At 44.0% G+C, this 25,810-nt stretch overlaps 2 protein-coding genes across 2 annotated transcripts; both read right to left on the reverse strand.

The window, feature by feature from the left end:
• Window positions 1-2,570: 2,570 nt before the first annotated feature.
• On the reverse strand, window positions 2,571-9,800 carry rbm15 (RNA binding motif protein 15). Its single transcript, XM_040192618.2, has one exon. The coding sequence runs from the start codon at window positions 7,035-7,037 to the stop codon at window positions 4,485-4,487; it is 2,553 nt and encodes an 850-aa protein (XP_040048552.2). The 5' UTR covers window positions 7,038-9,800; the 3' UTR covers window positions 2,571-4,484.
• A 41-nt stretch (window positions 9,801-9,841) lies between these two features.
• On the reverse strand, window positions 9,842-14,636 carry alx3 (ALX homeobox 3). The gene is made up of 4 exons (XM_040194521.2): window positions 14,133-14,636; window positions 10,987-11,261; window positions 10,727-10,852; window positions 9,842-10,554 (listed from the first exon to the last, which is right to left on the reverse strand). The coding sequence occupies exons 1-4, from the start codon at window positions 14,578-14,580 to the stop codon at window positions 10,207-10,209; spliced, it is 1,197 nt and encodes a 398-aa protein (XP_040050455.2). The 5' UTR covers window positions 14,581-14,636; the 3' UTR covers window positions 9,842-10,206.
• Between the last annotated feature and the right edge of the window lie 11,174 nt (window positions 14,637-25,810).

Here is a 25,810-nt window from a genome sequence, read left to right on the forward strand (position 1 = left end):
CAAACGGTAGAGTCAAGAAGTCCTTGTAATTATTTCACATGGTAAAAAAAAGAGTAAATACACTGTTAATCAAAGTAAACAGGTTACTTACAGTAGATGACATCGCATGGCGTGTTGGTTGGAAACAAACGGATGCATCGCCTGCTGTCCAGTGTGACTCTGTGAAGGAAACAAAGACGTGTTGTAATCGCGACAGCAGTTTAGAGTGAATAATTTTAAATGGATTGTTAGTGCTGGTAATCAACATAATATTCAACTGGGTGCTTACGCCTCAATGAACTGCAGCGCAATCAGCGTGGGTTTATTTATTTAAGCGTAAAATTGTATTTGGACACATGTGGCTTTTATAGATTAATGTTTGTCTAGTAGTCAAATCAATGCTCTTTTCCAAGCGCTTCATTACATGAGCAGATATTCTGACTAAGAGACGTGTGGAACTGAGGTGAAGGTTCGGTGCCCAAAATGATTGGTACCTCTGCAGAGCGCTAACGGCTCTTATCTGGAAATCAGGTGACTCGGTACAACTTATTCTCTCCAGCTGTCGGTCTATTGATTTCACCAAGTAGCCTTTAAACCTGATCCTCGTTATAAGGGGTCCTATCGGGTTTGCACGGCGCAGACACAAGCTCATTTTTGAACAAAGCGTATTGCTCCTCGATCTATTGATTTGCTAATGTGCAGGTCTCTGTGGTTCCGGTTTGACGCGCTATGACAAACAGCACATACAGCTGCTCACACGGCCCAATAGACTGGGAGAGCAAAAACAAAGCATACTGGTACCAGTGAGATGCCAGATTAAGTATTGGCCACAGATTCATTTAGTTTTCACAAGCGACATTTGGATTTCTAACTAATGGGGTGTGATGGATTCAAAAGGTCACTGGGCCTATTTTAAATCTTAAATTCATGTTCTTGACTATATTGACTGGAGGCTTTCATTTGTGACCTTCACTAATTAACAATTTATTTTGCCTAAATTCCCTTTCTTTCCTCATTAAAAATCCTGTAATTACATTTGCCTAATTGACGTAAATGCTTCAGGCTTAAGAAACAGATTTTCTTTTGTGTTGAAGGAGATATTAACCATTTTAGATCCTGAAGACTTGTCCTGTAGTATCCGGCTATTTTTGAAAGAGTGCCAAGATGAACATTTAAGTGATTGATATGGATTACATTTGGTATCAACTGCAGTAGCTTGTGAAATGTCAACCAACCAAGTTTCGATCTACTGATGGGAGCAGCACGTCGGCGTAAAATCACCCTGTTATCTCACAATTGAATTTCTGCCATCAGTGAAAGTAACCTCAGTAATATTACTGGTTAAAAAGGTTATTATGAAGTGTGTGGTGTTAACATGTTATACTTACCACTGCTGCCTAAGCCACCGATACAGACCCGGCAGACAGCACTCTCCCTCTCTCTCCGTTACTCACCCGCGTGTCGTTTCTATACAGCAGTCAGAGCGATACCGGCTCCGTCCCGGGTGTCTGGTGTGCGTGAGTGTGATTTGTCAGGTAGACCGTGAGAGGAAAGCAGGAGCTCCACGGTCCTCAAGATGGCAATGTTTCTCTAGTGAAGTCAGAGGTCCTTCTACGCGGCATTTGTTCACATTAGCATGACTGAAGTGCTTGGGAGGACGAGGGGATGGGATCTTTCTTTCCTGCGGTAAGTGGCCGTAAAATTATAAAAAGATGTTGGCAAAATAAACAAGTCTCCTGGAGGAACTTGGAGGAGAGCAGGGGTCCGCAGCGTGGATTCCTTCCAGAAGTTTCAAAAAAAGGGAAAACAATTTGGGCTGGTGGTACTTCATCTCCATGACGATGGAACACAGCTTCAGCTCCACAAACACGCTTCTTCGCTCGTCTCCTCGGAGACGGTTCAATCAGAGAAGACGGAGGCGGTGGTGGACAATATTCCTAGCTGAGGTCTGGGCCAATCCTCTTCCCCTGGGTAAGTCAAATCAAATCATAACCGGGCAAAGAGCAATCGAGACAAATCACCCCAGTGGTTCAGCACGCCCTTCCGCATTCGGAGAGCTTGAACTGCCGACGCTATGGAAATTTCAAAGAGGCGTCACACACAACCTCCTGAGTGGAGTGCGTGGCGGCCGGCAATGGGATCTCCTCAGCTCCTATTCGGCACCAGGTACAAAAGGCACACAAAGCTTTAGAGTAATGAGACGACAGGTTACTGTGCTGCCATTGGCTCCTGCCCTTGACTCAGCCAGTGTCTCACAGCGCAGGCTGGCTGTAAGCAACCGGCAGCGAAGGCTCCTCCATCCTGTCCAGGAAACGTTGACGGGGTAACAGAGATTCGTGTGGGGGGGGGAGAGTGATTTATGACGGGCAACTTAGGAGCTCAGAACAGGCCGGTAAGCAGACAGCGATCCTTGTGCAGCACAGGGGGGGGGGGGGGACGAGGTGGGAGGGGGTCTCTCTCCTCACTGGTGCTAAACAAACTGCAAGTCGTCTTCCACGTGTGCAGAAACAAAATCTCATGTGACAACTCCGTTGAAACACATTAAGGTATGGCAGCGTGTTTCTTCAATTCACTTCCATCGAAGAAACAGGTTTCCCTTCAAATGAACAATTTATTGATAATCGGTCACATTAAGTGCCCAAACGCACTTGCAGGTATGTGAACAGCTTCGCATGGGGCTCTATGGATTTTCCTCTCTCTCCCATGACATCAAAGTGTACATTGCTCATTTTTCCATTTAAAACAGAAGTCATCACAGGTGCAGTCGGGATACACAACTTAAAAGTTGCCTCATTAGTGAGGACTCACAAACCGCTGCTCTGCAGAGGGTTTCGTCTCCTCGAGAGTCCAACGTTGAAGTGGGCGTGATGTTCACACATAGAAATTTTCTGCCATATTAATGTTTTCAATACATATCAAACCATAATAAATCAGCGATTTTCTATTGCATGACAAACGCACAATGGCGAAACAGAATTGGATAAGTAGGCCTTGAGAGATGAGAGCATGCTGGCAATTAAAACCTCTAAAATAATTCCAACATGAACCTTTAAAGTGTTTCTAAAACTTTAAAATTCCTCAGACCTACTTACTGAACAAAGAGCAGGTTTTCACTTTGAACCAACATATTAATGATACTGACTATTAATAGTATTTGAGGACCTACTGATTTCAGAGCAATAAATGAAACAACACAAAACTCTAAGCTTTTTTTTATCCATTACTACTGTAGTTTTTCATAGATCACATTACACAACCATTTCTAAAAGGTAGGGATGCACAAAATAAAATATTAAGTAAAAAATATGAACAACATGTTAGTATTTGCTTTACTAGGCTGTGAGTGTTATGGGCTGTTCCCTGCGCAAAAATATCACATCTGCAAGTATTCAGCATTCCACAAAGTCCGTTCTTTGTGGAATGCTGAGTGGACACACACATAGTTCGTTGTCTGTCGTGCAATTTGATGATCCAATACTGAGAAACACTGAAAGATTTCCTCAAAACCAAACCTTTAACCTGAACGTAATTTGTGTTTCTTTCTTAACAGAATTCACAGCATTAGGGACTGAAACGTACCAGTCTATGTACCAGAGATACTTTGACTGGTGACCAAAATGTGACCAAAAACACGGCGCACAACTCTTGCAGCACAAAACACGCCCTTCACCGAGCTGCTGAATGTTGTGCACGAGAAAAGTTTTGCGACGCGCTTTGACCTTCAAAATGTTACTGGAGTTTTTTTCCCTCGTGACTGGCTTTGTACCAAAACATTCGCTCCACCGCCACTGAGAACCGTTGATTAAAAAGTGTCATGCTCAGTGGTAGAAATATTAATACACTGTAATTGAAATGTTTCTGAAGTTCTCCTCATGTAAATGCCTATACTGGGGTTACACACAAGAACACCCGTCCCATCTAAGGCAATGCAGTACAATAGCCAGGAAAAAACGTGACCTTTGACACGGAGTGAGGGAGGTGTGTCCCAGCTTGTGAAGCCATTGTTTGTGGTGTTATTGTAGTGGGTGATATTGTGTCTACTCAGTGCAAATCTAAATTATTTAGGGTTTTTTTTGTAGTAGAGTTGGATAGCTCAGTTTTTATAACGTCCAATCAACCCAAAAATGTTTTCTATACGCCTCATTTCGTCGTACGTTAAACTTATTCAACAAATGCTCCTCATATTTTACTGTATTAATACGTTTTGACTGAATTACTGCAGGTTTATGACTCTGAGCAATTAATTCAATTCACCCTTTCAAAAATAAGTTCAAATACACACATCCTTTTAGTTTAGTATGAGGGCAGGGTTTGTTATTTCAGTGGATTACATGGTAACATAGAAACACTCAAGGACCATACTAGTGTACGCCATAATGCAGAACACACAGCATGCAATAGTTACTGACATACAGCAGATGCTTTTTTTTTTCTTTTCTTTTTTTTTTTTTTTTACACCACTTGAACTTCTGTGTGTTCCTTTTTTTTCCTTTTCCTTTTTTTTTTTAAGATGCTCCACGCACCACAATCATGACCAAATAGTCCTCTTCACTTTTAGCCAGAGCTTTGGCAGAGGAATCCAGGAACTGCTGGGAGAAATCACAGGGGGGGAAAGCATGAAGCACCCCCGTGTTGTCCTTATCTCTGCTCCCTCCCACAGGCAGGCTGATGACTCCCGCGGCTTGTTTTTGGTTGAGGTAGGACACCAGGTTACGGAGCGGGCGCTGAGTGGAGGCTGCGGGGTCGGACGTAGACGAGTCCTCCGTGGCCCCAGGGACTGCCAGCAGGATGGCGTAGCCGCCGGGACCCGCCACCTTGATGCGCCGGGACACCTCGTCGAGCTTGGGCTGGTCCAGACGGAGACGTTGGGTGATCTTCAGCTCGCTCACCTGCCGCCCGGACGTGCCCTCGATGAGCAGGTCGCTGGCTACGTTGTGATCCCCCTCCAGCAGGTGCATGTTGGCTGGGAAATTGCTGTTCTTGAGCAGAAGCATACCGTGCCAGGCCAAGCCGAGTTTTGTGCCGTCGGCTTTGGACGTCTGGCCTCCCTTGGAATTGATCTCGGAACGTTCTCTTTTGGCCGGCCCCTTGCCGACGTCGCCGGCTTTGCGCTTGCGCTCTCCAACCGCTGACACGGTGCTGCTCGGCGCTCCCTTGTCGGAGAGTATCTGGCTTTTGAGTCTCCGTTCAGCCACACCTCTTTCCAGGCTGCTGTGACGTTCTTGTGCTGGAGAGGGTCTCTCGGCCCGCAGAGGGCGCTCCGAGTCGCTGAAGCGCCCTCCATCCCTGCTGCTGCCTCCGGGACTGCCATCTGGAGAAGCACGCCTACGCCTCACAGTCCTCTCCGTGCTGTCGGGGGAGTGGTCTAAGTGGCGTCCGTCCTCCATTATGCGCCGCTTGCGTGCAGGTTCTCGTCCCTGCAGCTCTCGTTCCAAAGACCAAGGCTCCCGCGCCCGCCGCTCACGTTCCAAGTGCTCCAGAGGCTCAAAAGGTGACGCACGTACCCGATCGCGAATAGCTGGATTGGGCCACTCAGCTCCAGGAAAGAGCTCTCTTTCCCTGAAGTGAAGTGGCGGTGGAGTCCGTTCCCTGACCCTCAGCGGTTCAGGTGTTGCGCGGTGGACAAACGATTCGGCCACCATGTCAAACGGTGGGATCGGGAGAGGCTGCAGGAACTGCTGCTGGTAACGATGCTCAGTGTCTGCAAAGTCCACTCTAAGTCTTCTCTCTGGACCTCCCAGCGGAAAGCCCCTCATGTGTGTGCACGCCGCCTGTGCGGCATCCAAACTCTCGTACTGAATGTAGGCCCAAGTGTCCCCCTTTCTGTAGTCAATGGTCCTTATGGTGCCAAAGCGGTCAAACTCTCTTGCTAGGGCAGCTACAGGTACCCAGGGTCCAAGGCCCCCCACCCACAGGCGTGTGGTGGGAGTAGCTTTCCCATAACCGATCTTTATGGGGTTGTGGCCTACTATTTTGCCCGACATACTAAGTTTAGCCCGGTGGGCCATGTCAAGATTCTCAAATTTCAGAAATCCATACGTGCTGGTTTGTCCTCGCGTGGGCCTTTTGATGTCCACCTCCGTGATGACCCCAAACCGGTCAAAGGCTCTCCTCAGGTCGGCCTCCGTGACCGTTATGTCCAGGTTGCCCAAAAACAACGTCCTGTTGGCTCTCTGGTCATCTTCCGGCGATATGAAATCCTCCTCGCGGAACGCCGCTCGCTCCGCGATGAAAGCCGGGCGCGCGCGGGCCTCGAACAGGGCGAACTCCCGCTCCCGCTCCAGCTCTCGGGGCAACGGCGGCGGCGGCGGAGGCGGGAGCCGTCCCAAGGCCAGCTGCTGCAGCCGGTAGTCTCTGTATCCGAGCCCGGTGGGCGAGAGGGGTCTCTGCAAGTGTCTGTGGGCCTGAGCCGCGGCGTACAGCTCCCGCTCCACCGGGGAGCGGCTCCTCCTGCGGTTGATGTACACCGCCTCGATTTTTAACGGCCGGTCGTAGAGCACCAAGCGGCCCCTCGCGTGCTTGGCGGCGCGGGCGTCCTCCGGCTTCCTGAAGTTCACGAAGGCTATCCGCTCGTCGTTGCTGCGGCTGATCTTAACGCTCACGTCGCCGAATTTTTTAAACTCGTGGAAGAGTCCGTCCTCGATGTCCTCGTCGCTCAGCTGGGTGCCGAGGTCGCTTATCTTGAGGGCTTTGTACTCACTCTCGGTGCCGGGCGGCTGCACCCGCTGCTCCCCCCGGGACGTGGTCCTCGGCGAGGCCAAGTCCAGCGTCAGGCTTAGGTTGTGGTTTTTGCCGATGGTGCTGGCGGCAGCGGACTGACAACTGTGGTTATTCGCAGTCCGACTGTGACCGTCAAAGTCTCGGTCTCTTTTTTCGCCGAGTAAACTCCTTCTCGTCGAGCCGCCGTCGCTTTTGGCCGAGCTGTTTCCATTATTACTCCCACTGGAAACGGAGAGAGCCCCCATTTTCTTGCTGGTCGGGTGGCATCCTCCCCTGTCTCGTATATCGTCCAAGGCCCGGGAGCGTTTTTTGATCGGCGACCGCTCTTTACCTTTCATTTCAGTCCACGCGGAGCCGAGCCTCGGGACAGCGGGGGGGTTTTATTGCTGTTTCCGCCGTAGTGTTCAGAGAATTATTGAAATGAAAAATCGGTTTTATTCACTGACCCTGCAGCAAAACAACAACAGTCGCCATTTTGTACAGATTAACGTGAAGGCCCGCCCCTGCCACCCGATTGGTTAAAAAACAGGGTGGAAAAGTTTTAAGCGCATGTCACTCACGCAGTGGGGCGTTTAAATGTGGACGTACATTTATGCGTTTTTTGCGTTTGTATTTATTGCGAATAGACACGAATCACCATCACTATCTGTAGCCGTGTCTCAGTACTAAACAATATATACACAACAAGCCAGTGTTTATTTATTTATTTATGATCGCAGGGCTTTGCGAATGTGTCATTTGATTTGTACGTGGAATTTTGTGAGCTGCCCCGGTTTTTTTCAATCCCCATTATAACTATTCAAATATATGTAAAATGTTTCTCCAGCTCTTGAAACACGCCGACCTCATACCACAAGGTGGCAGTGATTGAACAGTAACCCAACAGCACAGTGAAACCACGTATCCTTAAGAATGGCATTCGGCCTCCTGCGGGCAAATACCAGCTGCTCATCAACAAGTGATTCCTTGTAAGTAAGTAGGCGATACAGTTGCCAAGCAAGCATAATTGTTTTGTGGGTTAATTGGATATCCTTCAGGCATTTTAATATGTAACATCTCAATACCTGGTTACTTTTAGTTAAGACTTTCCTATTTTGAGATAAAAAAAGAACGTTAAAATAGATCAGGGATTGTCCTGTTTTTGTCCTTGAGTTATTTTCGCATGTACAGAGTCAAAGGAATGTTTCAATCATGATGGAATACAATGACACTTTGCTGAGTTTACCACTATTTTTGGATAGGAAGAAAATATGTTGTGCACACTTAACAATGAAACAACTAAGTATGGCCACTCTTTTTGTTTAATGCTTCAATTGACCCATTGTTAAATTAAGTTCAACATCTTGAGGCAGCTATATGTTGAACTCGCTGGCCTCCACGAGAGTCTGACTGTGTTACAGAGACAGCCGCACTGTCCAACCACATTCTTTGGCTTTGTGGAAACCGTTAAATGAAGTCCTATTACTTCAAAAACAAGGATCTCAATCACAATAGCTGCACTTCAAGGCCAAGAGAAATCTGGTTGAGATCAAAGCTCAGAGCAGTGGCCAGCAGGCAGCTCTGCAGACTTTTAATGAGCATTAAATCAGAATTTTGTGCATTAATGAGGCTAAGGATATAGTCATTTTCAAATTCAAGTGACAGTTTTCACCCGATGACCCTCACACATAACGAGTTATTAAGTAATCCCAGAGTTGTGCATTCTTATACCAACATTTTTTTATATGAGGCCTTTTCTGCCTGATGTATTGATCCAACACGGGTCAAAGTGCATACCCCTGTAACTTAAATTAATCAAAACTTATAAGATGAAGTAACTCTCATTTGGTCTTGTTTTTGACCAAACCCTATTCGGCAAATATACATATTGCTGTCTATTATTTCACAACCAGCCTGACATTGTTCAAGAGTTAACACATCAGATTGGCTAAGCCACTGAGTTTACTCTTCTGCTTTGGCAGATTTATTTAACCGTATAAAATAAATACTCAAAATGAGCGCTGATCCACCATCTGCTATTCCTTCAGCTTTTAAAGATGGCCATCTCCTCAATCCCTTATCCCTACTGACAGGTCTCCTTATCTTCTCCACTTAATCTGGGATTTAATCAGGGGACTATGTAACTGCAGTAAGGGCTGCGTCTCCCAGGGCCTGGCTGGAATTTGAAGCTGTGGGTGCGGAAAGTGTTTCTGATGGGTTTGTGCATTCTTTTATTGGAACCACATGTTAGTGGCTCACACAAAACCCCGGCACGGACTCGGGGAACGGCTGGTAAACCGCCCCATCGGGGCGCTCACGTGGAGCAGGCAAAAGGGAAGGAGAGCCAGGATAGTCTCCGGTAAGCCGCCTGCTTTTCTGGGGAGCAAGTGGAGCTTGGAACGGCTTTGTCCACCAGTGGAACCGTCTTTTACCTCAACTGAAGTTGCGTTCTTCATCTCTCACAGATTTAAATGTTTGCACATCTGACATTGATATGTTAGTATATAGTCATTTTCCAGTGACGGGATGCAGATTTCAGATTATCCTGAAACGCACTTTGAAGATTGCATTCAGAATACATTCTGGACTCTGCAAGACACAGATTTATATTTGTCATATACATTTTTACCCAATGTATATGACAAATGGCTTCAGTGGGCCATGGTAACCCCAATTTATTCTATTAAACTGAAAGTCATTACTCAGTTGGTCGGGGCTACCACTGATGCCAGATGTGAATGATAAATGGCTCAACGTGAAGCCATCCTTCTGAGGGAGGCTTACTTTATCATGAATGGTGGAGTGCGGTCACTGAGTTAACTTTACATTAATGAACCTGCCACTCGCCTCTGATCCATGAGGTGCCACCTGAAGGGCTCTTGAAGTGAGGCCAAAGTGTGCTGCACATGTACGGTCTCTCTGTGCACTTTCCAAATACAGAAAACGCTCTCTTCCCGCATAGCAGAAATCCTCATGTTGTGGCAGCCATAGCCTGTAAAGCATATTGTGCCTCACGACAACATTCCCAGTTAAATATGATGACACAGTTTTGTTTTGATTTTTAACAGTCATATCGAGGCAAAAAGAATTCCGACTGAGTTTGATCTTGTTACTTTTTCTTAATCGCTTTCTCCCAAAAAGTTTTCTCCTGAAAAAAGCAATATGTAGGTGGAGGCCTTTATTACTGGTCACACTATAAAGCACAACAGAGAAAAAAGAACAATGATTACAATGATACTTACAATTTTTACATGCTTAAATAATTTTCTTCTTTGTTCCCAACAATGTGACATCAAACTAAAACTGGAAACAATAAAGTTCCTATTAATACTGGGCTTTTATTCAAGAGGCTCAAATTGCCCTCAATGTTCCTGAAATTCATACTCCAAGATCTTCTGAATTGTGGAAGTCTCTAAGTTTACATAAATGTCAGGAGGAATTATTTGAGTCACATGTTGGACTGTTTATGGTTCAGGAATGTAATATGCTTTTGGCTCAGTGCAGAACAGGGTGCTGGCACTGTAGTGGTCATGTAGGCCAGGAGAGGATGCTGCCCGGCTCTTTGGCTTTCATACGCAGCGCCACAAGGCCCGTCGGCTTGTAGTCAGTCTCGGGCCCCTCGATGGAAGGAGGCCCGAGGCCTCCCGGAAAGCTGTGGAGTGAGTAGAGGCCATTGATGCCTGGATGGTGAGGCGGGTGGTGGTGGTGGGGGTGGCTGGGGGATGAAGGCATGCCCATGAAGCCCTGCAGATTGCTGTGGGGGTGGGGGTATGGACTCATGCACGACGAGGGAATGGAGTCCGCTCCCAGGACGCAGCCAGGACCTGAACCACCGCCTCCCCCCGGAGCCGCCCCAGGCCACAGGTTGCCCTGCATCTGACGTGAAGGGTTCAAGATAGAACACATTATGCATTCGCAGGAATAAAAATGGAAACACTTCATGCTTCGCTGTCGGCAACCAAATCAAGGTACAACATCTGCAAATGTATAATTGAGACAATTGAGATTTCTACAACATGTAAGTCATGTAAGATCTGTGGTGGCCTACCTGGTAGGCATCATGGCGAGGGAGAAGAGAGATGTCATATGTAGCCGCAAAGTGGTTGCGGACTTCCTGGATCTTTCCGTAGCGTTCCCGTTTCCTCCACTTGGCCCTACGATTCTGGAACCAGACCTTTCAAATACAAAAATATTGGGTAACAGGAACTTTTCAGGAGAGACCATAGCTCTTGCTCACAGGCTGTCTTCTGCGTACAGTTATGAAACCAAGAGGGGTAATATATACGATTCGGCCGCCTGCACACACACCTGAACCCGAGCCTCGGTGAGCTCGGTCCTCAGGGCCAGCTGCTCCCGGGCGTACACGTCGGGGTAGTGTGTCTTCTGAAAGACTTTCTCCAGCTCCTCCAGCTGGAAGGTGCTGAAGGTGGTACGATTGCGTCGTTTCTTGTTCTTGCCTGACAGGTCGATGGAGTCTGCAATCAAGTCCCCCTGCAGGCCGGCACCTGGCTCTTTAAGCTTGCCACAACAGTCTGTGCCAATGCCAGGATAGCCCATGGTCTTTGGAGCTCCTTTCTCTCTGACTGAGACAGAAAGGGGGAGGGAGGATGTATGCATTAACACACTGTTATATTGTGACTTCATCAAAATGGATTAATTGTTTCTCATTTTTAGATTGATATTCGGCTGAGTTTACGGTACCACACATTTTTTAGGGTGGTTTCTGGATGAGTTTGTAATCATCATCAACTTCTATAGCTTTGTTTAACCATTTGATGACAACGATTGCGTTTGGATAAAGGTTAGATCACATATATGTTTTTTAGGGTTCTGTAAGGTTGAAACCTTGTCTGGGACCCCGAAAAACATCACAAACACACCAACGGGCTTCTACAGGGTAACACGTCTCTGCATGTGAGGCACCAGGCAAACAGTCCCATTGTGGCTCTAAAGTGAAAACGTGAAATATTAAGACCAACGGCGTATAATTCGGCACACTATTATAAAATGAAATAAATAAAAGATCACATCAAACATTTTGATGAAAAACCCATTAATCTCTTGTCTTGTTATTTTTATGCAGGCTTCTCAATTTAATTCCCAAACTCAAACTATGAGAAGAAGCTGAACTGTGACACTGAGAAAAATAACACACAACACAAATTCAGCCAAACAGCATTTTCGATTAAATTATCTCAGGCAACGTAACTCTTGGTGAGTTGGTTTGAATTGAACCCACAATGCAGAAAGTAAAAAAGCATGATTGGATTTGTCACATTTGGAAAGTAAATAAATTCACACAACCAAATAAATGTTTTCTATTCTATGGAAACGTATTGCAATGGTCACGTCAAAATATTAACATTAAGCGTAAGAAATCCTGGATTAAATGACCAATATGTATCTGCTAAAGCACATTCGAGGGGAATCTGAAAGCATTATTTTCCTTCTTGCCAACCGGCCGTGCAGACGGCTGTTCTCTCCTGCAGTGTTTTGATGTTGTTGTCCATGTTCATTATGTTTAACCCACAGCTCCAAAACAAAATCACCGTGGGTCTGACTGCGGGCGCTCACTCGCCGGGGCCGCAGGGGCCGCAGGGGCTTTACTTTGTTAGTCTCCTAATTCAATATGCGCCGGACAGAGAGCACTTTTCATGGCAGCATTCATTTCCGTGTGTCCATTAGATCCAACCTCACGCCGCAGCTCATGATGAAAATATTCCCCGTTAAGATGTGAAACTGGGGCCGCAGACATTGTCGCTTTCACTCCGGAAAAGGCAAATAGAGGATATATTCAAAATGTGTAGGTATCACAATATCATGCTGTGGGTTTAGGGATCAATTCTACACTAAAACAGTCACAGTAATGTTAGCTATACTTTTCCTTTTGCTCTAACTTTCCAATTTGGGAAAAACGGAAGTTAAGTATTTTAAATTTAATCTGGTTTCTTTAACAGATATAATATTTACTGGGTTTAATATAATTTGCTATAGCAAATTCATAAAAAAAGAAAACATTTTTTTAAAAGCTATCAAAGTTAGCTTCTAACAAAGATTTAAGGTTCAAGGATTAAAGTTTATGTTGCTGCGTTCACAAATGAATCAGCCAAGAAATGTTTTATTCCCTTATGCATTTTGTTTAAAATATATCGTCGGAGAAACACCAAGGAAATAAATTATGAATCCTATTAATCAATATTTACTAACACTAAATATTTTAGATTGGTAGATCCGATTTATTAAAAGTAATGTGGACTTTCTTGTCATTTTCTGAGAGGGGTTGAGGGCGCGGCGGTAATTATTTTTTTTAAAACACTAATTGAAAATTAAGTAATTCGTTCATCAGATTTAGCTCATTCTGTGTTCCACCTGCATGAGTTAACTGCAGAAAAATACACTACGCTAAATGAAAACTGTAAAATGAGAGACGGCTGAAGGTTTTAAATGTGTGTTGACTTGTCACATCATCAATAAACTTCCGTCCCACTGCAGACGAAACAGGAAGACGTCTGCCCTTGAAGTTGATATACACAAATAAAGAGTAGTATTGGTAGATACGAACACGCAGTGTGTGTGTGTGTGTGTGTGTGTGTGTGCGTGTGTGTGTGTGTGTGTGTGTGTGTGTGTGTGTGTGTGTGTGTCTGCGTCTGCGTGCCTGCGACCGCAACAGAAAACTGCCATTTTTTAATTCAAAGGCAATTTCTAAGTAAAGTACAAATTCAACTTCCAAACAGGGCAGCTGGAATCCTTATCATAACTAATGGTGGAAAAAAAGTCTTCAGGTCTTTGGCAGTCACATGAATCAATCTGTTGTATATTATTCTGGACACAGATATCCCTAAGACCTTATCAGCGCTCATATCCTCTGTTGCTTTGCACAAAGTCATTAATAAATAAAGTGAAAGACCACAAACCGTTTCAGGCGTCGGTTCAACATCTGCAGGATTTAGCCTGATTTTTTTCTTACAAGCTGTGCAAGGACTAAAATACTGAAATATTAAAGGGAATATACTCCTGACTATAGTAGCCTGATGACAAACCAATTTCATGTTTGATTTGCATAATAACAATCAATGAATACTTCTGTGTAATTGTTAGTTGTAATCCCACTAAACAAACCTGCAAACGGCAAATATAGAAGAAAAAAAACTGAATCCGAAAAACGCATTGAACCAATTTGTACAAATTAAATGATATCTAAATAGAACAACGATAAATATCTCCACAATTAGTTCCTTCCGTACTAGAAAATACTACTAATATAGTAAATAATAAATAATACTTACTTTTTTTCTTTTACATTATTTTTAATACAAACAACAATTCAAACAAAAATAATATCAGTTATTAAAATGAATTGTATTGTAAAGCTATTGTGTTTGATTCATTCAAAGCCGTTGCTCCTACTTTTTTTCTTCTGTTTTTTTGTAACACGCACATTTTGTCGCACTCACCTTCCGAGTTGTTCTCATAAAACGCTGTCTTTCCGTTGATCGCTGCCCCCTTTTGACTCTGGTTTAAACTCTCTAAGAACTTGCTGTGTTTGGACGGAGATGCGGGTCCGTTTGCCGACGCTGCGCCGTGCGTAAAGTCCGCAGCAGCGTCCCCAAACCTTCCCATGGCGGCCGCGTACAGGTCCCCGCGCAGGCTGAGACGGTGGGGGACGGGAGGAGCAAGATGCGGCGGCTTCTGCAGCTCATCGCAGAGGAGAAAGGAGCCAGAGCTGCTGTGCTCTACTCTCGGCGAGTTGTCTGGCGTCCTCCTGGTGGTCTGCGAAGCGAAAGGCAAACAACTCTCTGTCTCCATCTTACGCGTCCAGCAGGTACCAGAGACATCAGCGAATGGGCGCTGATGCAGTGGGCGCCTGAGTGGGACGATTTTTTTCTCTCCTCTTGTGTTCATGTCAAGTGGGTGGGATTTAACAGATCAGAAACAAAGACCCGTGAAACCAGCGCGGGAGTGATTGTGTGCGTGTGTGCGTGTGAGTGTGTGCGTGTGTGCGTGTGTATGTAGGAGAGAGAGAGAGAGAGAGAGAGAGAGAGAGAGAGAGAGAGAGAGAGAGAGAGAGAGAGAAAGAGAGCCGTATTTATTGCGGGATCCAGCAGTCTGATATAATCCGCCAAAAATTCAATCACGTGCGGTTTCTGTCGCCCCAATTAACCCTTTAATTCCTATTTTATAGTGTCACGGGCCTCATCCCCAAATCGAGCAGACGGGAGAAACATACACACATTTTTCATACACACACCGCTTTTTCAAGACGGTCATTTCGTGTTATTTTATTTTTCATCTCCGTTTCGTTTTTGTTTTACATTCGGCTACAAGTGGACTTGGTGTATTATTCTTTGTCAGACTGACTTTTTTCCTAATGCATGAATCCAATTTTACATTAATTCAGTGATTATATATGTATAGTTACATTTTTCCCTGTTAGATTTATGTGCGTTATTGTACTTAATAACGCACCAATGAACATACGCGTCTTTCTGTCGCTAACCCAGAAAAAGAACGAAATCCTTGGAACAAATGACCAAATTCACGGGTTTCGGCCAATTAGAAAGGATCCATGTAAAGATTGATGCGTGTAAAAAGCATGTGTATTCAGTCTAACAGTCTGTCACCGGTAATGAATTTGATTTGGACAGCAAATCCACACGCAAACAATCATAAACATGACACAAATTAACACATTATGCAAATCCCTTGAGGTGATTTATTTAATTGTCTACTCAGCGCAATATACGTTTCTTGTCTTCGCCCTCTTTGTTTTTGAACAGATTCCGCGGCTTTTATTGGAGGAATAAAATCCCATGAGCTAACTCGACATATTTTCCGAGGTTGTTTATTGGCCTAATTTAAAAGGACGAACAAACACGTTAGCGTCAAATATTAAATGAAACGAAACCATTATTCGATTGGCAATCTTATCCAGGATAATACAATAACGCATAATGACAATGTTAGGTGGAAATATACGTTATCATCATTAGGTGTGAATGCGATCAGATTTAACTCAGAATACGTATTTTGTTACCGGTGTCTCCGCTGACACGGTGGTTTGTTTTGCCGTGTCCGTATCGTTCAGCCATAAAGTGTGGTGCCGATTTCCTGTGGCTTAATTGAATAATACTGAAAGTCTTTTAGAAATAATGGAACCAGTAAAACAAGAGTCCTGAAGGTCATAACATTCCCTTGCATGCAGGGAAATACAGTTTTAATTAATGCAATGACTCATTTTTACTTGACTTAACTTGCCAGTTGTCTTGATGAGAGTCAATATAAAAATAATAACGTCTAAATGAAACATTGAAAAAAGCTTTTTCCAGCATGTATTATTTTAACCATCAGAAGACTCAGCAATAAGATAAAAGGCTCTTGATACTGTTATCTCAGATCTGGACAAACCTCTCTAAACAAAGTGCACTTACCAGGTTCAGACAGTCGCGTTGGTTTTGGGGACATCTCGCCATCTCTTCGGATACCTGATGCTGCACGCTGCCCAGCTGATGGACAAGTGTGTAAACACCGGATCCATTTGGGCTGAAAAGCTTCCTAAGCCCCATTTGATTCTGTTTTTTCTCAAATATTTCAGCGTCCGGATCCTGTATAGGAACGAAAGCCGTGCCACAAGTAATATTGTGTTAAAGTTGCTTCAATGGAGCTCCAATTTTTGCTTGAATTGTTATCTTCACAAATTCTAACTTCGGAATTTCAATGACAAAGAAAGAAACAACGACCAACCGCTTAAACTCCCCAAAAAACGAATGAACAGTCATTAGTAACACATGTTACAATTCTAACTATACTGTTATTAGCTTATGTGCCAATATTTGACACTTCTTATCTTTAGCAGCCTCATAAAAGTGAAGTGATGACAAAATGAAAATTCCAGCCTTCATCTGGACTCAAATTGTAAGACTTGGATGCTTGCATGAAAAGTAGAGCGCCTTCAAGTTTAAATTGATTGGTGACATAAGGCCTAATGACATTAAAATGTAACATGACTTAGATTAACATGTTTAAGTCAGTAGAGCGCATGAGGCTAAAAAAGACCACGCTGTCATGTTAATCACAACAACAATACCGGCTTTCACCCACATTCAGTGTATTCATCCCGGTTAACTTCAGCTACTCGCCAGCAAGTATAAAACTGTCTGGCTGACCACCATAAAAACAGCATAATTCTGTTAGAGTGGAGTACGTTTTTAAGATGTATACACAGCGAGGACACGGATATGTTTCTCAAATCTCGTGACAAGCATGTCCTCTGTAGCCCGAGGCAGCAACACATGGACCCAGCTGAATAAATGCACTCCAGAAATATGGGCAAGAGGAAGAAGGTCTACGCTATGATCTCAGGGCAGCCGCAGGTAACAGTGTGTCAAGAGAGCATAAAGAATTATGGATATGCTATTTACTGAGGAATAAAAGCCTCTTGACGTCTGTGTGCTGTGGTTTGTTTAGTCATACATGAGGGTTGGGGATCCATTGTCCTTGCACACATCTCAGACATTTTATTTAACATATCGGGAAAAAGCGGAGAGAAACAGCCTATAACTTGTCCATACCGTGACCGCTTCACTAACTGACCCCCACCCCCCCCCCCACGGCCCCATGGTCCTAAACCCTTGTCCTCCAAGCCTGTCCTGGGCATGACCCTGCACAGGAAATCAGTTCAGCCTGTTGGGAGTTCCAGGTCCCCCCCCAGCTGCCCCGCGGCCCTGGGCACAGACAGCGTGGATAAAGGTGACCCTGCACTCTCACCGCGCACCCAGCGGCCTTTGGGCAAGAGAGCCACTTCCGTCCCTCCCTGCACAGCATCCTCCCTCCCGGCCGGCCTTTCAGTCCACGGGACCTGTCACCCCCCCGCGTTACACCTTACGTCCTCTATGTGCACAGCACACAATTTAAATGTACAACCGGCTTGCATTTGAAACAGACAAATCAAAGGTATCGGGCACTAATCTTTTTTATCTAAAATTCTTCTCTACAAAGTTTAGATGATCCTCTGGTGAACAATATCTGTCATGTGTGCAGAGAGTAAACAAAGACGTGACCTTTTCCAGAGACAATCTGTGTGAACGTCAAACAGCACGTACAAATTATCAAGAACAACCTAACAACAATATAGACAGCCATGCTGGAATGAAGTACAACTGCTTCATTCAAGCTGGCTGTCTTTGTTTGGCCATCTCCGCCTGGGGCCTTTCCTCTCACGTACAGGGTGGTGATTCAACCTGAGGTTTGCATTAGAATAGGAGAAGGATGGCTAATTTGATTAGCCGCCATGAATGCACAGAGATGATCCCATGTGCAGAGCCCGGGCTCCTCTCAGAGGCCCTCCTCACAATCTCCAGTCTATGTCCAGAAGCTGAAGAGCCAGCTGAGGATGTGATTGACAGCTGCCGACCCTTGGGTCAGCCCGGCTGACGAGGTGCATTCTGGGAAGCTTAAGTAGGGTCCGCTGTTGCGATGGGGGTTGAGGTTTCGAAAGGGGAAGTGGTGTTGCTGTCCTCTGTCTGACCTCATGTGAGGCGTCGTGGAGCCCACTGAGAGTTAGCAGCAAGTTGAGGTACCACATCCTCAACACACATGAGAGGAGCCAGACTGTCAGAAAGAAAGACCAACATTTCTCAGAATATATGTTTTTTATGTTTTGATTAGAATTTTGGAGAAAATTGGAGAAAAGTGCATCGTTCATTCCAGCCTTTTTAGGAAGACCGTGACATTTTAAGCTTAAGTTCCTCAATTAAGTTCCTTGTGACCTTCAAATCAAAGGACCAAAGTGCTGCACCCTTTATGACATTTTATTTCTGTTTGTATTATTTGTACATAGTTATTGGTTGATTTATCCCAAATTATTTTCTTCTTGCTGTAATTTTAGAAATTGGGATCACATTTTTTAAATCTAACAGAACCAACTTAAAAGGTTGACAAAACCCTCAGACCCACCAATTTGTTGGTCCCCATTTTTTATACTGTTTTGCCAGACAATGTCTAGCAATATATATATATATCTATTTGATATAAATATAGATATATATTATATATAATATAGATATATATAATTCTAGACATTGTCTGGCAAAAGTTTAGTACAAACCGAAAAAGAAACCATTTCGATGGCCAGTGCGTGGTTGTCAGGGCAACGCGCTGGAGGACGCAGGGGAGGCAGCTCCGCTCAATCACGCTGATGGACGTTTAATATCACGGAGAGCGGAATGAGAAGGCGCGCCTGCAACAGTAGCCGAACCAGAGAAAGGAAAGGTTATTAAAGCTCTGTCTGTCGTGATCAATGCCTCTCTGGCCCGTAATGAAGGACAGACCGGTACAGCCGCGCTCCTTCTCACAATCTCCAGGAATCCGCAAACATGCACCTCAACAAAACCATCTGGAAGTATCAGCTCAGGCCGCAATGCAGCAGACGCACGATACATATCGCGCGCAGGAGACCTTTAAAGCTCACAATAGTTAGGATTTGCTTCTGCAAACAACCTGCATGCAGCTAAATATGTGTAAATATAAATGAATCGGTCAAACTAATGAAATAGTGCTTTCAAAATCGAACTTCATCTCACTTGGGGTAACCGGATATTTTGAAGTAATTAATTAGCAAGTGATCGATAGAATATCAGGTTAGAATAGAATAGCATTTGATTATAAAAGGCTAACAAATTATATTTCCATAAAGAAAAAAACTAAATTTGGATTTGACGGTGGAGTTCCGGCCTGATGAAGTAGCCTCACAGATTTAATTTTAAGATATTGCGGGGAAAGTGGGCGTTTGATTTAAGACGCATGCAGGTCAAGTTGAAGGATCATAAATCGTGTTGATGCTGTTTTTGTCGTTTTTATAGCAACCTTCGTCACTGATGGTGACCCACTTTGCATTAGATGTACATATATCTTATCTGTTTATATCGTTCATGATTGCTTTCATATTTCGTCTCATTTTATTCTCATATCGCAGCAATCATCAAGACAAATTCCTGTATGAGTAACACAAATGGCTCCCGATTGTGATTAAAGTGGTCGAGCAGCGGTAAAGAGCGCAAAGTGGAAGTCATGGGATTTTCATTATCCAGAGCTGGAGAACAGGAACATCCTCAGGTCTTCCTGCCACAAAGACGCCTTGGGTTTCCGGTGAGTGTATTAAAAGTGTTCACGCTGTTAAGACGTGAAACACCTGCGCTCATCCTTGAGAAAAGAAGAAAGAAAGTAGAAAATATGATGTCGAGACATTGAAGTAAATATCCACTCAAAAATATGAATAGAAAAAATAATGAAATTAATGAAATGTCGTTTTTACTCATTGAGTAAAAATGCTGAATTTTGGGCATTTAACTAATTTATATTTTTTCTCACAAATATAAATTGAAATTATAATGACGCGGGAATACGTAAACAACAAAGAAACGCCGCTAAAAAGATCGCCCTTGTTTTCATTCTGGCGATGAATATTTAACCAAATTGATGAGTTTCTTTCATCATCTTATGAACAATGGCACAATATTTGTGAGCTTTTGCTTCCAATAGAAGAATAGAATATAGCATACAGCCTTTTAGTGTGTTGATTCGGGCTTTATTTTCCAGAGTTAAATTAAGAGCTTTTATCATGCTGACTGAACGAAACGCGTCCCTTTTTGGGATTTATGGAATGCCGGATTGAACATTCCAATATTACACGTTTTTTAGGCCGTATTTCCATTTGATAAATTATGAATTAAAGCAGGTAAATTAACGAAAGATCAACGACATTGTTTAAATGTATCGTTGATCTAAATAGTGGGGTTCCCAACCAAAAAAGATTATTCTACTACTTCTGACAACTGATTTGTTGTCGTCTTGTCATAATAGATACAGCATGAAACAAAATAAATCATCATGCAAGTTTTAGGATAAAGAATTGAGATGATATATCCGCTTTTAAATGTTCAGTTGCTGCCTTCAGTGAAATACATTAGTGAATTGCAAAACGATCATTGTTACGCTCTTGTGTTCACAACAAGCTTGGACCATATTATACAGCAACAATATATAACAACCCATTCTCATTTTTTATATTTTACGGAACCTTAAACCTATGGATTAGGATTGGAGCAGTTTTACTGTTTCGACGGAGAAATTGACTTTTGCTGAGATTTTTCCGACCGTCTCATTAAGGTGGCTGCCTGTAATCCTTAAATCACGCGTGTGACAGTGTGTTGATGGCCCTGACATTGTGACGGACACACACACACACACACACACACACACACACACACACACACACACACACACACACTGATCTGCGATCTGGAGGCTCCAGACAGGACCTGCGGCTTTGGCAGCGCGGCCTCCGTCTCCATCGTATCAAACGAGGAGACTCCTGACGCACACACGCGCTCCGGTGGGAAGAAACCTGTCAGCTACATTCTGGATGAATACTTGTGGAAGTCTGCGGAATATCAACACGGTATTGTGTGCTTGACAAGGAATCCGTCATATTGTGCGAGATCAGCGGTGGTGGTCGCGCACAATAATAGAGCCTTAACCACATTGTATCCACCATTTTTCGCTCTGTTCTGTGTCAGTTTGTTAAACTTCGCTTTGATCTGTAATGTTTTTTTTTTTTTTTTTACAATTGAGGGTTGGTGAAAGACACAGTCAGCATTCTTCTCACTGTTAATTCTATGTTGATAAATGTTTAATGACAATATTTCAATATGCATGTCTGCCCTGCGGAAACACACAATATTAATTTGCATTTTTAAATATTAAACTTTTTCCCCACATCATTTTCACAAACGGCGATCAAATAATTATGAGCGGTTGGTGAGAGTCTGGATCCCATCTTGTATCTGCAGAATGCCAAACGCTTTGTTCCTGTCCAATCAGACACAGCTGTACAAGCCGAACTCCACAGGGATGGCTGGGGTCATCGTCACAGCGGATGCTAGGGCCCATCCTGCTACTGGTGCCCCGAGGGCCCGGGCACGGAGCACGACCCCCCCCCAAAAAGCCACCCGGACACTTGCCATTGTGTGTAGGCGTGGTGGCAAGTGTTTTGTGTCTGCCGCGAATCGTCCTCCACGTTCGAATGTGTTTGTCATCAGGAAGGACATAACTGCAGTCACCATTTTTATATGCAAGGGTACAGCACATATATTGACGTATTACTTGCGCAACATCTAAAAGATTGCAAAAGACAGAGAACATATTTTTCAATGAGCACAAGGAATGTTCTGCGGTAACGCGTGTGAAAGGCCCTACGCGGCTTAAAGTGGCCCCGCTTTTTCATTATCAGGAGATCTCAGGCGAAAGATGAGGTCTGTAAATTAAAGGAACTCTGACGCATCTGAACGAGGCGGTCACAAGTCTGCAAGGGGGAAGAAAAGTCCAGCATAGCGAATTAGACTGAGTGGAGTTCCACCAAGAAAGGACATGTGAGAATTCTGCCTGTTTAGAAAGAGAAAAAGCCAGCGACCTTGGGGGCTGAAGTGGCTGGATAGAAAATAAACTGTTGGAATTACTCTGCACATCGAGGAATGGAAAGCAGCTGCAAAAATCTGAAGTTACTCAGTTGATTTCTCTGTGATTTGGAAAAGCTTTCAGCAGACACATCACGCCAACCTCTAGGCCCAGAGAGCAAACAGCACCAGCTGTAATGTTTTCAACATGTTTTTTCTTTTGTAAAAAGATAAATTGTCGCGCTAGAGTCTTAGAGTTAGACTGAAACTGAGTTTTTGCTTCGACGTGTAGGTAAAGAAGCCTTGTAGCAGCAAAGAGATGAAACTCGTGACAATGCTAACGAAGTTTAGGGGCTTTAGGTAGTGATAATGAAAGCTGCAGTCGACCAGTGGGGTTCGGGCGCTCAGCAAACGGCCCGCTGGAGATTAAGTCTGCACCAAGTTTTTCAGAAAATCTAATTTATAGCCACTTTGCAGCAGCTGGATTTGCACTTCCGACCAGGGGATACCATTACCAAACACCAGCGAGACGGCTGATGGATATGCAGGAGTTGGGACACTCTCGCTCTTGTGCCTCGTTAAGAATAAAAAAATTGGTACCAATATGCCAATTCTCACACAGCAGAACATCTGCACACTAAATTAAAAGATCACATTCTGGGCTGAACGTTGACCAGGGATAACGGGATGGTTTGTATCTCCCCGCATTCACCTTTCCCAAATACTCCTAGGTCAGTGGACTGTGCATGTGTGGCATTAAAAGGGAAATGGCACTAATTTTTAGAATTGAATATAAGACATGGACTTGCAGTGGTATTTTGGAACTGAATAAACAAGAGACTTGCAAGGTCAGACAGCTACATGAATTTTAATGCCAGTTAGTGGCTCTAAGTGTCTGGAGCACCGAACCTAAATTAGAGACTGACTTTGAGGTTGGTAATAAACCAGAAAACGCATCTTTTGAATCAACAATTCATTAACTTTTCTGTCTCTTTCTGTTTCAGGGAGCTGAAAATTGTTTCTGTCCAAGGGAAAAAATATTAAACGTTTCCTCTAATACAGAAAGAAATTCTCCCAAGAATTATAAAATCATTTTCGACATTTGAAATTCTGTGCTGTAACGATTTCAAGACCCGTCATGAAAAGTCCAGTCAGCTGCATTTGTTCAATAAGAGCCACAAATCACTGACTTGGCGAGGGAGAGTACTGTTGTAACAACCTGAATGGAAAAAGAGCCAAAGCTTTGCACTTACACTAGATCTTTCTCTGCCTGATAGTGTGCGCTATCTTCTTCAATCGGGAGCTTTGGCACTCTCCCCTTCTAAACTTTGAACTGTCTTAGAATACAGTAAATGTTTGGTAATCAGATAGCGCCGGCTGCGACAAGACCGTTGACGTTCCCAGCCTCAGATTTCAAATCATTTGATTCCCCGTCAACACAAAGACAAACAAAAGCAAACTGTTGTTGTTGAGATGAATCGTCCTCGGCAGCTTAAATCAATCAATTATGGAGGCTTTTTGTCGGATAACCTGGTTGGTGTCGCGCGGAAAACAAACCAGCTTCCCCGCGTTGGGGCGAATGCCGGGAGAGTGGAAGTGACCACTGCGCTCTGGGTTTGGAAACCTGACAGTGAACTCTGAGAGGCCAGCCACCCCCCAGACAGCCTCCCCTGCAGCATCGAGTCTCCATTATGCAGCCGCAGCCTGGGGACCAATCACCCCGGCTGCCCTCCGCGTCTCTCGCTTTCCCTTTTTTTCGCCTTCCCTTTCACTATCTGTCTCCCTTCCTCTCTCTCTCTCTCTCTCTCTCTCTCTCTCTCTCTACAGGCTCTTTTTACCCGCTTCTTTCAAGAGCTCCCTGTGTCACCAGATTGATTAAAACAAACACTGACCCTATTTTGGTATCTAATCCAATTGTGCTCTTTTTCTTCTCACCGGCCCTGGAGCACGCAGAGTATTAGGTGTCCTGGGAGCCACAGGCCCCCCCCCTGTGTGACTGATCTTAGATTTCAAACACTCAGGAACATCACATATGGTGGGCAAAGAGTAAATATTGAACTCTATCTTTGCACTCGTGTGCAAACAGGATTCAGCACACGATTATGAGACTTGAATTCCAGCGGTGGGAATGACGTTTAAAATGTTTGTATTTGTGTTTCTCCGTGCGGGCCCTCCTTTGCGTCCTGGCCCGCGTGCTCGCTGTGGTTTGAGTTAACAGTGAGGGAATGAAAGGGTGAGGTTTCAGAGAGCCGACGCTGCTGGGGAGAGTGCTGACTGGGGGGTTGTTGAGAGAAGACTGCTGTTTATTGTTTTATTAACAAGAGCATGTTGCCCTCACCAGGCTTCACCTTTGACCCCCAAGACTAAAGAGCAGCGGCCTTTGTGTATCAAACAGGCAACTGTGCTCATTGAAGTCTGTGTGTTTTGACAGACTGTTATTTTCTTGTAAAGCCAATATAAATCTTTGTTGCTTTCAGCACAGTTTTTTTTTTCCTTAGTGCAGTTTTTTGTTATTTTATTAAGAACTAAGTATATATTTCCTGCACACCAGCAATATAACGTCTATTGCCAGTGTTTGTTTGATCTGGCTCGCTAACTTCAGCGCTGGAATAACAGTTGATATCAGATATCATTATTATTGCCATTATTTTTTCTCGATTGTGTGGTTATGTCAGTCCACTCGCTGTGTAATGACAGATACATTCCGGTAGAACATTGATTGAAGACTCACAACAAACTTCACAGGAAGTTGACATGCGTATTACGTGTGTAAAGATGATTCTGGTTTCGGAGAAACACAATCTTTGAAGTGAAATTTGCAGCTTGTGTTTTGTCCCAAATGAGCAGCAAACAGTCTGACATTTGCAATGTGGACTTTCAAGCTCATCACCTTCTGAGGAGAAACGACATTAATGATACCACCTAGTGGAGATGAACAGTCATGTCAACCAGAACTCAATGTCCTGCACTTGCATCCGCTGTTGTGATGATTAATGGGCAGTTATTACAAGTGTTATTACTGTGTCTTAACTGCGTACTTATACAAGTGAAAAAATCAAGCCTAAATTACCTGTGGGTGTAACGATTGGGCAATTTAGGTTGTAATCAGATATGCAACTTAAGTGTACATTTTAATGAGTTGCACTTTAACCTCTGAATGCTTTCTCCAGGGTGTCACATCTATATTCTGTAAACGCGTAGAACAAGGTTTGGTAATTAATAATAGTCCTGCAGTCTGAATATGCTAAATAACAAAATAAGTGTCCTCTTCAAGTTGGCACATATTTGGAGAGCAGAGTGCAACAACTTCATGCAGGCAGACAAATGACCCGTCAAGCAGGCACCTTCAGTGTATATAAACCAGCTTTGATCACGTCCAGAAACACTTTTGTGCGCCTCGTGAATTATGGCCAATTACCTTTACCCTCTTATAATAATCATTTGTTTTCCCTTCTGTCACGAGCGAGACCTTGGAGTTGCTATTACCTAGAACTTCAGTAGGCGACTACAGGTTGAAATATATGGTAATAATCATTCCCACTAATGACCTTGGAGCTCGGGGGAAAGGCAGTTTTTATAGAGCCCAGAACTGTACATCAAACCCAGTGACTAGCCGGGTTTTATGACCAGGTCATTTCACCCTTTTACTCTGTTGTTTATGGTTTTAATGGCAGACGGTTGCC

This window comes from Gasterosteus aculeatus, chromosome 2, assembly GCF_964276395.1.
Source record: "Gasterosteus aculeatus chromosome 2, fGasAcu3.hap1.1, whole genome shotgun sequence".
Classification (NCBI taxonomy): domain Eukaryota; kingdom Metazoa; phylum Chordata; class Actinopteri; order Perciformes; family Gasterosteidae; genus Gasterosteus; species Gasterosteus aculeatus.